At 37.7% G+C, this 14151-nt stretch overlaps 1 protein-coding gene across 1 annotated transcript in view; it reads left to right on the top strand.

The window, feature by feature from the left end:
* LOC150107767 (ATP-dependent RNA helicase DDX19A-like) overlaps window positions 1–14151 on the top strand; it is a 273572-nt gene that overhangs the window by 214554 nt on the left and 44867 nt on the right. Inside the window, exon 9 of the mRNA XM_090392182.1 lies at window positions 3739–3901. Coding sequence (XP_090248308.1) covers window positions 3739–3901 — 163 coding nt within the window. The remainder of the gene's footprint in view (window positions 1–3738; window positions 3902–14151) is intronic.

Raw genomic sequence — 14151 nt, 5'->3', positions numbered from 1 at the left:
ATATATCACCCATCTCTAGACAAATGCCATGGAGAAGTTTGGTGAATCTCAAGTAGTTGCATTTGATATCACCAAACCTTGTGACTTGGTCTGGCACAAAGGCTTACTAAGCAAACTTCCATCATTTGATCTCTCAGGACTTCTGCAGCTGGATTGCCAGCTTTCTGTCTAGACACATACTGTGTGTGATGGTGGATGTTCCTTATCCTCTCACCATTCAACTAATGCCAGAGTTCCACAAGGTTCTGTTCTCTTCCCCCAACCCACTTCCTTTTATATATCAATGACCTACTTTAGTTGATCTCCAACCTAATATACAGTTTCACATTGCACTCCTCCCTTTCATTTGATAAACCTTACTTTACACAACTCACCTCAGCCTACAAAACATCAATCACTGCTGTCTTCACTTCTGATCTCCAAACCATCCTTCAACAGGGTTCAGATAACCTCATCAATTTCAGTGCTAGTAAAACCCAGTTCTGTCTTATTTCTCACAAAAAAGAACCATTTTATTTCAGTATTATTTGTGACAACACACAAATTTCCAGACAATTTGAGATCTCTCTTCTTGGAGTTACCCTGACATCAAGCCTCTCCTACATAAACACATCACATCACAGCCATTGCATCCTCAGCTTCTTAAAAAAACTAGGATTTCTCTTTTGCTCAAGATGTTACTTCACCTCTGAACAGCTGTTAGCCTTTTACAAATCATAAATCCATTGAATAATGGATTTATGATTTGTAAAAGCATATTTCAAAATGGTTGACCCAATACAGAGGAGAGCAGTTAGATTGATTAATGACCCATCTCTTAACAACTCACTCCTCCCAATTTTGCACAGATGTTTAGTTTCTGCAATGTGTGTATTCTATAAATATTTCCATGCAAATGTTCATCTGAAATAGCATCAATAATTTGCCCACTTAGTATTAAGCCTGTTGGAACACATTCAGCTGCTGCTCAACATCCCTTCACAGTGCACCTTTGAGACCCACAGAACAAGTTTCTTTTCCTCCTCCATCTTTGCTACTGTTGTATTGTAGAACATTTTTCTCCCTGATGTGTTTTTCGAGGAATACAATATACAGGCTTTTAAATAAAATGTAAACAAGCTCCTCCTTTCCCAGCCTACTTCCCATATACAGTACTAATTACTATAGATTGATCAACTAACCTCTCGTGTATTTTTTTATTTTTTTTTTTGTGTTGTGCCCATACACAGGAGGTTGTTGGTCAACTTATAGTACATTAATACCGTGTATGGGTAGTGGGTTGGGAAAGGAGGAATTTGTTTACATTTGATCTGAACGACTTTAAATTGTATTCTTTGGGAAACACGGCAGGTGGGAGACTGTTCCACAGTGTAGCAGTTGCAGGGATGAAGGAAGAGGAAAAGAAACTTGTTCTGTTTGTTTCTAGGTGTACTGTGAAGGGATGTTGTGCAAGCTGCACGTGTTCCAATGAGCTTAGTGCTGAGCGGGGGAATTATTGATGTTATTTCTGATGAGCATTTCCCATGGAAATATTTGTAGAATATACATACTGCAGAGACTATACGTCCCTGTGAAAGTGGGGGGGGGAGAGTAGGAGATGGATCATTGATAAGTCTAATTGCTCTCCTCTGTATTGAGTCGAGCATTTTGAGAGAGCTTTTAGGGGCCCCCACCCCATATGTGGGAGCAGTATTCAATAGTTGGGCGGATTTGTGACCTGTATAATGTTAATAGCTGTTTCTCAGGTGAAGTAGCTTCTTGAGCGAAAGAGAAATCCTAGTTTTTTTGAGGCTGAGGATGCAATGTTTGAGATATGTTTATGCCAGGAGAGGTTTGATGTGAGGGTGATTCCAAGGAGTGAGATCTCAAACTCTCTGGAAATTTGGGTATCGTCAAAAAGAATACTGGGAAAAAATTGTTCTTTTTTATGGGAAATAGTACAGAACTGGGTTTTATTGGGGTTGAAATTTATGAGTTTATCCGAACTCCATTGTAGGATAGCTTGGAGATCGGAGTTGAGGGTGGTGGTGGTTGAGGTGAATTGTGTAGGGTAAGGCTTATCAAATGCAAACATGGAGTGTAGTGTGCTGTCGTCTGCGAAACTGTATATTGGGTTGGAGGTCAATTGCAGTAGGTCATTGACATATAGCAGGAATAGGCTCAACATAAAAAAACAAACAAACAGCCATCATACCTTCTCTCAAACTTATTCATTCTAGATTAATACAAACTGTTCCACTCACTGTTCTATGAGAGAAAAATCTAGCTCTTACCTCTTTCTTAACTATGCATAAACTTAACTTCTGTTGACCCCCCCATCTTCTCTTTCCACCTTCCATATAACAAAACGTTTCATCACATAATAATCCTACAACATTCATTCATTGGTTTATAGACCCCTCTTTCTCCTACTTACTACTTGTGTCTGCAGTGCACATACTCCCAATCCCCATGACCTACATTCTCTAATCCAGATACAATCTTTGTAACTCTTCTTGTGCATCCTTTCCAAAGTTCTTTATCTCCTCCAAACCTAGGAGACCAAATCTCCACACAGTAGTCTAGGTGTGTGGTCCTATTAGGGCCATGCAAAGAGGAAAAATTATTTCTTTATCCATACATATCAATGTTCATTTTAGTGGTGCAATTATCCTCTTGGGGTTGTATTTGCAATTTTTGCTATGTGACCTTTAAACTTCAAATTCCTATCTACCATAATTCCAAGATTTCTAACCTTATCAGGTTCTTGTTGCATAATCCCACTAATATAATATAATATGCCATTGGATATCTTGTTACACTACAACTTTACACTAGCATCGAATTGAGAGCCATTATCATTTGCCCATATTTCCAGCCTGTTCAAATCATTCTGTAAGTGTTGTATATCAGTAGCATCTGCAATTGCCCTGCCTATCTTTGCATCATTTTCAAACAATCAAATATATCCTGCCAAACCCTTCTCATATCCTTCATATACCAGTTTCTGATACCTGCTAATCAGCCACCCCTTATTCATGTCAATAATTTATATTATATTTCAATCCCATATTCTCCAGTTTATGCACCACTCATGGGATATTCTGTTTAATACCTTAGAAAAGTCCAACAGTATCACAGTGTATTCATTCCCTCTATCTATCTCAGCAGTAACATTATAAAATATGTGCAAACTGCTAAAACATAACCTCCTTTTAGTCAACCCATGCTGTTCCTTGCAAAGTATAGCTGTCTGCCAATCCAAAACACTTTTCGGTATATGAGTTTTTACTAACTTTTCTAAAATCTTTGCCACCACTCTAGAGATGCTGATAGGTCAGTAGTTAGAGATGTTGGTTTTCGCACTACCTTTGTACAATAGAACTATCATACATTCCTATGTATCTTTCCTGAGATGGAACTCAAGTTATACAAACTTGTCAAGGGTCTAACTTATTTGGCTGAATATTCTTTAAGCATATATATGCTAATATCCCATCTTCCCCCATTGCTGAATTCTCATCCAGGTCTTAAGCTCTTAAACCATATTCTCTTGCTCTTTATCTAGTGCAATAATAACACTGTGTGCCATGTTAAATACACCTAGTTGATTTTTGTAAAGTGAGCATGCATATCCAAATTCTTATGTTCATTCTCATTCAAGATGATCCCATTTGTTTATTCTTCCAGTTTTTCTTCTCCACCCTGTTTCCCATAATCAGAGAGAAAGAGATTCTAATGATAAATTTATCATTGCAGACACGTAGGACTGCTGGATTATTGTCTGAAAAACTTCAACATGATGGACATTCTGTTGGACTATTAACAGGAGAGCTGACTGTTGAAGAAAGAGTATATGTGTTAACTAGATTCAGAGATGGCAGAGAAAGAGTACTGATCACTACAAATGTTTGTGCTAGAGGTAAGCATCAACTTATGTTGTAATAGAATTGCTTAAATGTATTATGGTAATAGGTTTCTTTGTATGAATATGCATTATTATACCTCTTATTATCACTTGCAATGTGCAGTCATGAGGATGATGCAACAGTTACCCTTTGGTTTGTATTATATTTAAGATGTAAGGAATGTTTATACGGGCTCTTCAACTAAAGGTGCATTAGCTAGTTTCATATGGAGGTGGAAAGGTTTCCATTTGGGAAACATGGGTTTTTCACCTCACAAAATGTCCACACCCACCCAAGAACACCACAGTTAACAGACATACCGGCCTTAGTCTTTTGCCATAATACTAAACAATACATCAGTCACTATGTTTGCGTGACTAACTCATTGGGTATTAAAAGTGAAGAATTGTCTATTTTCTGTTGCAACTATTTCTGTAACTCTGTGTGAGAATGAATCATAATTGCTTTTCCACTATTGTCTATTATTGTTATCCTTATTAGAAATTGTATGTGCAGGATAGACTGCACTTCAAGGGATATGATGTTAGGTGCTTGGACAAATTTGTTAATAATTTTAGTAATCTGATTGCCTTTTATAATAAAGTGACAAGCGTTTTTTTGCACCTGAAAGTATCTTCAGGACTGGGGTAAGGTGGTACAACACCGGGCAACTCATTGCAAAGGTGGAGCAAGCTAACATCACTCCTATCTTAGTATCTCCCATAATGCAAAACACATCTCCTTGCGGATATGTATAATGTTATGCATTAAGGGAAGGGCCACTACCCAGACTAGTTTCGACCTTTATTGAGGTCTCTTCAGTGGGAGCCAGGCCCAAGTGGAGATACCAGGCAGAAACATTAGCGAGGTCATCTCTACCTATAGGAGTTGCCAAATGGTGTGCCACCTTTTTTTATTAAATTACTCTGGATTTAGAGAAAGATGTTGAAAGTTTATTTTTCACTTGGTTAGACTATAATAAATTTAGTTTAATCCTTTATCCAGGTGTGTGGGTATTCTGGGTAGTGGCCCTTCCCTTAATGCATAACATTATACATATCTGCAAGGAGATGTGTTTTGCATTATGGGAGATACTAAGATAGGAGTGATGTTATCTTGCTCCACCTTTGCAATAAGTTGCCTGGCATTGTACCACCTTACCCCAGTCCTGAAGATACTTTCAGGTGCAAACTTTGTTTGCTCACACCTGGATAAACGATTGAACTAAATTTATTATAGTGACAAGAGCGGTTGATAAGGGAAAGTCATATTCTGCCATTTTTTGGATTTTACAAAGGCATTTGACAGTGTGCCACCTGATAAGCTGATACATAAGTTGTCCCAGCACTGAGCCATGTGGGACACCAATTGTAACCTTCTGTCTCCTTGATATTGCTCCCCCATACCCAATTCCATGATACCTATCAGATAGCTAATCCAATTCACTAACCTGACATGGGTTTGGATGTCAGGTTACTGAATTGGATTGGCTATCTGATAGGTATCATGGAATTGGGTATGGGGGAGCAATATCAAGGAGACAGAAGGTTGCAATTGGAGTCCCACATGGCTCAGTACTGGGACCTGTATTGTTTAAACTTTATATCAGTGACATTGCCAATGGATTGCAAGGGGGATATTCAGTTGTTTGTTGAAGCTGGGAAGGGTTATTAGTAATAGTCGTAGCCCTGCAAGAGAATTTGAATCAACTGGACAGGTGGGCAAATGAATGCGGGTTTCAGTTTAGTGCTAAATGTAAAGTCTTGAAGTTTGGTTTACATTGATGGGAGGCTGCATACTCTGTTGGAGGAAGTGGGTAAGGCAAGAGATCTGGGGGTCATGATTGATAACAAATTGAAATTCAGGGAAAATATTGCAAAAGTGGTGAAGACAACCCAGAAGATTGCTGCAATATTGAGAAGGATGCTGAGCAGCAGAGATAAGAGTTGTCATCCATTGTATAAAGCCCTGATCAGTCCACATATGAACTGTGCTCAAATTTGGTCCCCAGGATTTGAAGGGGATAAAGTAACTTTGTCAAAGAGTGCAGAGGTGGATAACAAAGATGATATCAGGACTGTACAATTTTAGTTATCAGGATGGAACAAGAGAATGTGGATTGCAAAGTTTGGTAGATAGGAGAGGCGATATGATTGAGAAATTTAAACTGTTGAGAGGTAATTACAGGGTTGACACAGCTGCATTCTTAAGTTTTTTGTAACATGGGAAGGAGCAAGGACAAGAGGCCTGGAATTTGCGAAAGGAAGTCATGAGCAAGAGGGTGGTTTCTTTGCCTGGAGGCTGTTTGAACCATGGAATGCATTGCATGAACGGTGAATGAGTGGTATGATAGACTGTGTGTTTACTAGGGTGGACCTCCCACAATGAGTCTTGTGACTTCATGGAGGTCCTGAATCATAATAATCATAAAACGTTAATGGGTGTGTTAGTGGAGTTTTGATATGTGTATTAAGGTGTGGTCTGCTGTCATGCATGTTCCCTAATGCTAGAAATATCAGAAACTAGTGAAATATTCTAATTACTGATAAATGCACAAAAATCCAAAAATGATTGGCATTGGTGAGATCTGGATCCTTGGCAAACGAGAGCATTCTATTCCTGTAAAGGAACAGAATGTGATGGAACAGAATATATTCAGGGAGAAAAAACAAGAAAAAAAGAAAGGTTGGAGAGTATTGTTAATGATTGCAGAGGAATTATGTCCAACCAAGTACTTCAAGTAGTAATTATTATTATTACATCACCACCTACACCAATATCATCTACTGCCCACCACCACCACCACCACCACTAGTATTTTTTGTCTGTATGTGGGATGAAAAACCCAAGTTTTCAGGAGAAAAAAACCTTCTACCTCTGTATGAGATCAGCTAACTCACCTTCAATTGAAAAAAACATCTGAAGATTGCTCTTGTAACGATGAGAATCGAACTCAGGCCTTTTTCAGTTGAAGGGCGCAACATACCGCCATTCTTCCAGTTGCACTTCAGAGGCACTTAACAAGGTGATAATACAAGTAATATAGGCAATAGGTTCAAACCTGTTTGATATGAGAAAGGATCAAATACATAATTGGATGCTGCTACACACTATGGTTGCTTGAAAAATAAACATGAATTGCATGGACAAATAAATCTTATAAATACTATATGGACTATCATAGTAGGTGATTTCATCCGTAGGAATATAGATTGTAGGTAAAAGAGCATGCAGGATGAGGAAAAGAGAATATATAGAGTTACTAAAAGATAACTACATTAATGTTTAGAAATGTTTTTTGCACGTATTATTCACATGAAAGAAACAGATGAGATAAAATCATTTTTTATTGATTACTTTTTTATTGATTTACTGGTTTTGTGAAAATTCTTGTTTCACATCATCAGTAGAACTTGTGAATTACTAAAAAAACAGTTATTAACAGGTAATGTACAAAATGACCTGTTTTAGTTTCTTCATATATTTCTCCTGATGTGAAACAAATTTTCACAAAACTAGTAGAATAATCAATAAAAAATGACTTTATCCCATCTGTTCTTTCATGTGGAATAATACCATCAAAAACATTTCTAATATGTTTCCACTCCACAGAAGATTACATAATAAGAGCTACATTAAGTATTTATGCTCATACATGTCACTGTTGTCATAGGTCTTGTGACATCTTTCATGGAATTGATATAAAAAAAATAATAAAATGTGTATGTGATAGAAGAGACTTGTGGTGAATTAGAACTATTAAAGATATTGCAGGAGTTTGTTTTGAGCACAACAATGGGGGTATGGATAGGATATTGAGAATGTGCAAGAGTGCTTCTGACCTGAGTCTCAGCTGTTGTACTTAAAGTTGGTGGTGAGAGTAATCATGCACTTCTGACTTTGGGAGTGATAATTCATATGAGTTTTGACTTTGTCAAAACTCATGTGAATTATCACTCCCTAAGTCAGATAGATAGGAGCGTATATGAAATGAGACCAGAGATTCAGAGAGGTGTCTGAATAAAGCTGTCTGTGTCCCCAAGTTAAGAAAATAAATTGCATGATAGTTGAATTTATGAATTAAACTTTTAAGTAAGAGCTTCATAAAAAGAAAATATTCTGGATCCAGTATCAGAGGTGACGACCAAGCCATGTTGAGGAAGTCCAGACTGCATTATGAAAAGAAAGTAGTGGAAGAAGCCAAAAATTAATGAAATATTAATGAATGCAGATGATGGGTAAGTCTTGGGTGTGCATTAGAATAGCTGACTGCATTTTTGAAAATTATGGAGACAACTACCGTGTTTGAATAAAAACTTTAGTTTAATATAATTAAATCTACATTCAACGTTTCGACCTTTATGTCAAGGTCATCTTCTGGAGTATACAACTATACACAGAAAACAAGCTACACTACAATCAAACTGGTTTGTTAAAGATACTGACCAACCGCTGCAACAATTGTTGGCCTGACTCTGGTGAAAAAAAAAAAAAAATTATACATCAACGCTAGAGTCCTATTATTAGTGTTATCTGTTGGTTGTAGAATTCATTGGGCGTAACAACAACAATTATCTATCTACAGGGTGTCCCAAAATTCACGCAAGAAGTAATTTTGATAGAAAACACAGGTTTTTAATTAAAAATTGTAATTTCTTATTGATTCATAAAGTATACAGTATAGGGTTATGCACGGAATAGCATATCGGGTAAATGGCCTCCACGGCTTTGCTGGCACACACACACTGTTTTGTCGAAATTTTCCATGACCGTTTTGCATAAATGTGGCTGAATTTCATTGGTACAGTGCTCAATTTCTTCCTTCCAGGCGTGGGTGGTCGTGGGCTTGTTGGCATAAACCTTAGACTTCAAAAAACCCCAAAGAAAAAAGTCCAACAGCGTTAGGTCACATGATCTGAGTGGCCAATTCTGATCACCAAAACAGGAAATTACACGACCAGGAAATGACTCATGCAGTAATTGAATTGTTTCTCGGGCTGTATGGCATGTGGCACCGTCTTGTTGAAACCACATGTCGTCCACATCCATATCTTGCAATTTAGGCACAAAAAACTGGATTATCATGTCGCGATAGCGAGCACCATTAACTGTTATTGCCTTACCAGCCGCATTTTCGAAGAAGAATGGACCGATGATGCCTCCAGCCCAAATTCCACACCAAACAGTGACACGTTGTGGATGCATTTGTTTCTCAACAATCACTCGTGGATTTTCTGAACCCCAAATGTCGATTAACGAAGCCATCAAGATGAAAATGAGCCTCATCGCTGAAGATGATTTTGTTCGAAAAATAAGCATCCACTTGTTGTTCCATAATCCATTCAACGGACTCTCTTCGCTGTGTGTGGTCAGTAGGCTTCAGTTCTTGAGTCAGTTGAACTTAGTAAGCATAAAGATGCAAATCTTTCGTGAGAATACGCTGTAGAGAGCTTCTCGAAATGCCCAATTCAAGACCCTGGTGTCGAATTGATGTTCCTGGACTCTCAGCAACACTCTCACGAACTGCTTCGATGTTTTCGCTTGAACGACTTGTTGAAGGACTGACAGTGTATTAGATCACTAACTGATCCAGTTTCCTTGAATTTTTTAATTAATCTTTTCACAGTTGATGAAGTTAAATCACCATTCCGACCATATTTTGTACGAAAATTGCGAACTGTAGCTGCCAAACCTTCATTATTTTTAAAATATTGCTCAACAACGAAAATGCGTTGTTCTTTCGTGTAGCACTCCATTTTTAATAACCCTGAACTGTCAGCTGTCACGCTGTCTTTTTTTTCTCGTTGGCAACACTTTACCCCACAAATGGCGCTAAATTTAAATCTTGCGTGAATTTTGGGACACCCTGTATATACATATATTAACATCATGATTATACGTGTACATTCCAGCCAGTTGGTATGGAATGGTTTCTAATACTAGCTGAAGATTGGCTAGAGTCCTGACTTATGCTGGGTCTTATATATTAGGCAGGCTGAATGTGTGCCAGCCATCTTTGTTGTTGATATTTGGGTGGTTTATCAGGATTTTGCAGGCTTCTTTAAATTTCCTTTCATACCAGGTTTTTGTGTGGTGTAAAGAGCGGGTGCTTTTCCAGTTGATTTGGTGTAAGGTGTTGAGCGTGTGGTCTGAGAGGCCTGCTTCACCATAATGGTTATATTTAATGTGTCTAATGTGTTCTTTTCGTATAGGGATTTTCCATCCTGTTTCACCAATGTACGGTAAGTTATGGGTTCAGCGGCTGCAATAGACTCCAGGATGTGCTAATTGGAGGAGAGGATCCTTAGAGGAGTTGAATATGGTTTTAAGTTTAGTGGGTGGTTTAAAGGTGGCATTGAGGTTATAATGTTGTAGGATTCTGTTGATTTTTTTCTGATAACCCTTTAATGTATGGGATGGCTATGGTTTTACTGTAATCTAGATTCGTTTTTGTTGTTGTTTTATGGAGTATTTTTGATATAGCCATTATTGATGTGTCGCTGATGATTTTTAGTTCTTGTTTCAGGGATTGCTGGTTAGAGCAAATTGTTGTAGCTCTGTTTTTAAGGGTGTTAATGACTCCATATTTTTGTGATGGGTGGTGGTATGAATTAGCATGTATGTATTGGCCTGTATGTGTCGGTTTTCGGTAGACAGTGAAGGATAGACTGCCTGAAGGAAGACGTGTGACTAGTGTGTCTAGGAATGTGAGCGAATTTTGATTTTCAATTTCGATGGTGAATTGTATGCATTTGTATTGTTTGTTGAGGTGGCTAAGGAATGTGTTTAGCGTTTGTTGCCCTTGTGGCCAGATCGTGAATACGTCGTCAACATATTTAAGCCAGACGGTCGGTCTTAGCATGGTGGAATCAAGAGCCCTTTGCTCAAAGGTTTCCATGTAGAAGTTAGCGATTGGGGGGGATGGTGGTGAGCCCATGGCTGTACCTTCTTTTTGTAGGTAAAATTTGTTTTGCCACACGAAGTAACCGGACTTTAGTACATGGGCAAAGAGGGCCATAATGTCGGGTGGAAATTTGTTCTGTAGTAGGAGAATTGTGTCATTGATGGGGACATTAGTGAAAAGGGCAGAAACATTGAAACTGACTAATAAGTCGTCTTTGTCGAGCGTTATGTTTTTAATTTTGTTTATAAAGTGTTGTGTGTTTTTTTTTTTTTTTATGTAGGAGGGGGAATGACCTACCAACTCCTTGAGTGCCGCCGCTAATTTCTTGGTTAAGTGATAATTGGGACTGTCTATTCCTTCTATGATTGGTATCGAAGGGGCACATTTTGTTTGTGTAGTTTCGTGACCAGATATATTTTAGTTATATTAAACTAAAGTTTTTATTCAAACACTGTAGTTGTCTCCATAATTTTCAAAAATGCATTCGGATCACTGTGTAAGCTTAAAAGAAAAGAATAACTGACTCATTAAGTGATCAAGTCAGCTATGTAGACCCCATCAGATGTTTTTCCCATCTTAACAGCCACTCTTTTTATAATTTCTTCTGTATTAATCTGATAGAATCATCTAATTAACTTGAAGGTCTGTCATATCTCCTCTTTTCCATCTATCTACCAACCTCTGTAATCCGCATTCTCCCAAATGCTCTTCATAACCAACACTCCAGAGTCATGATACCACTTTGATTATTCTTCTTTGGACTCCCACGTTTCCACATCGCAATGAAAACTAAGTGACCACATCTGAGCACAACAGTCCATATGTGGTCTGACCAATGCCTCATAGAGAGGCACCACACCTCCTTATCTTTACGTGTCAATGTACTTTTTATCATAGCAAAACGATGTGCAGTCTTTGCAATGTACTTTCTGAAGTACAGCTCGACCAATACATTACTTAGCCTTATGTCTCTGCAATCATTATGCCAATGGATTAGATTAGCTCTACTGACACATTCTTGAATGCTAATAATCTCAAGTTCCTTTCTAATATTTTCATTTTTAATATGATTCTTTCATTGATGCCATTGGTTCATTTATCAAATTTTTCTCAGAACCCTCATATCTATGGTCTCTAGTCTTTGAACAAGTGCTTTATTTCTAACCCAACTCTCAGATCCATAACTTAAAACTGGTTTAAACACTGTCTTGTATACTGCTAGTTTGGTGTTTTAGCTAATTTATCACTTATTCTAAATAAATTTATTCAGCTCGCTACCCACCATACCAGCTTTGCTTATTTTGTTGTCTATTTTCAAATTTAGTCTGCCATCTTCACATCATCCACAAACAAATAGCTGAAATTACTTGTTCTATAGAATCGCCATGCAGAATGCAGCTGAAGTTTTCTGTGCTCCTGCCTATTTTCATAGTTTTGATCTTTTTATTGCTGATTTTCATGCCAAATTTGTTATGGCTGTTATTTAATTTAGTTAGTGAATCCTGGAAACTTGCACTAGATGTGTTTAGGAGTACATCATCTGTATAAAGCAAAGAGCTGAGTTTGACATCTCCAATTCTCATATATCAGGCTTGATGCCACTTTCTTTCATAATACTCTCCATGTAGATGATGAATAAGAGCGGAGATAATGTGCATCCTTTTCTTACCCCTGATTTAATCTTCCTGTATTTCCTTCAATTCTAACTGCTTGAGTGACAACTTAAATATATACTATATATTGCTCTGTATAATGTTCCATTCACCCCATATAACTGTGTTTTGAAAAGCTTTTCAAAACACAATTATATGGGGTGACACTGAGTAGAAACTTTGAAAACAAGCTGGGTCTAGCCAAATAAGAGTTGTCAGGATCATAATTTTTACTTTGACAAATAGTTCAGAAATAATGAGAATATAACAACGATCTGTATTTAAGTTTTGTAGATATGAAAAGGCATATGATAATGTGTCATATGAAAAGCTGTTTAAAATGCTGCAGTTATACAGGATAAATGGGACATTGTATGCAATATATAGTTCACATTTAATTTGTAAGTCAGCAGGTAGAATTGGAGGAGCTGATGCAGGCTGGAAGGTGCCGAGTTTAGTAAGTAAAGAGAAATTGCCATGTCTGAAGAAATAGACTGAAGCAAGAAAGTAAAACCCTAGGGAATTCTACAGTTACGTTGCGGGAATTCTACAGTTACATTGCTACTAGAAGAAAGTGAATACAAGAGACTGACTTTAGTTTCTGGAGATGAAACATGAGTTACATCTGCTGAAGATTAGTGGAAATAGAAGACCGACAGTTTAAGAATGGGAAGTGTTTAGAATATTAAGCACTCTAGATATTAATAACACTATGGGACATGATAGGATATTATTATTATAGTTGTTATTATTATATGGATATCTCCATCCAGTTCAGAGACTCATTGTGGAAGACCCACATTGAATTTTAGATGCACAAAAAACCTCCCATATCTCTCCTTAAACTCATTCACTGTCATGGCACAATTAATTCTAGCAATTCATTCCACTCTTTTACCATTCTCTATGCAAAAAATGTAGTCTGCATAGGTATGCAGACTAGATTACACAGTAAGCTGTGTAATCATGCACTACACTCTTACACAGCTTCTAAGGGTGCTCCCCCATTCTTGCTCTGTATGTCATGTACTGAAAAATTTCCTTTGTGTCATTCTTACAAACCCCTATGATATCTTATCAGTCACAACATATCAACTCTTTTCCTCCTATCAACTAAACTTTACAACCCATATACCAATCTATCCTCATAGGGAGCATTCCATAGATCTATCAGCAGCTTCATCACTTGTTTCTGAATACTCTCCACCACCTACTGATTACTAAGAAATGCACTTGGCCAAATAGGTGCACAATAATCAAGATGCAGGCGAATCATAGCCTTGTAAAGAAGGAAATTAACTACCTTATCTTTACTTGTTAGCTTGTTTTTCAATATCTAAGTAATCTGTTGAGTAATTTTAGCAACTTTTGTGATTTATTATTATTTGTCACCTCCAGGGAGTCCAAAGACTCATCGAGGGAGGGCATCTACTCTACAACTCTGCTTCCACCACTCACAATCTACCAACTGACCGCAACTACACCACCATCTACTGCCACCCACCACTATTAGTATTTCCACAGACAATCACAAACATCCATGCTCACAGTGGAATTTGAACCTGCAGTCTCTTGACTGGAGAGCGGACACATTAAACACTCGGCCAGCCTGGCTGGCGAATCATAGCTTTGTGAAGAAGGATATTAGCTACCCTATCTTTACTTGTTAGTTTGTTTTCCATCAATGTGATACACATTATGTAACCTT

The sequence above is a fragment of the Typopeltis vanoorti genome, chromosome 4, assembly GCF_054136105.1.
Source record: "Typopeltis vanoorti isolate ZY-2024b chromosome 4, IOZ_Tvanoo_1.0, whole genome shotgun sequence".
Classification (NCBI taxonomy): Eukaryota; Metazoa; Arthropoda; class Arachnida; order Uropygi; family Thelyphonidae; genus Typopeltis; species Typopeltis vanoorti.
Note: the sequence above shows the minus strand (reverse complement) of the source record. Positions and strands in the feature narration are given on the sequence as shown.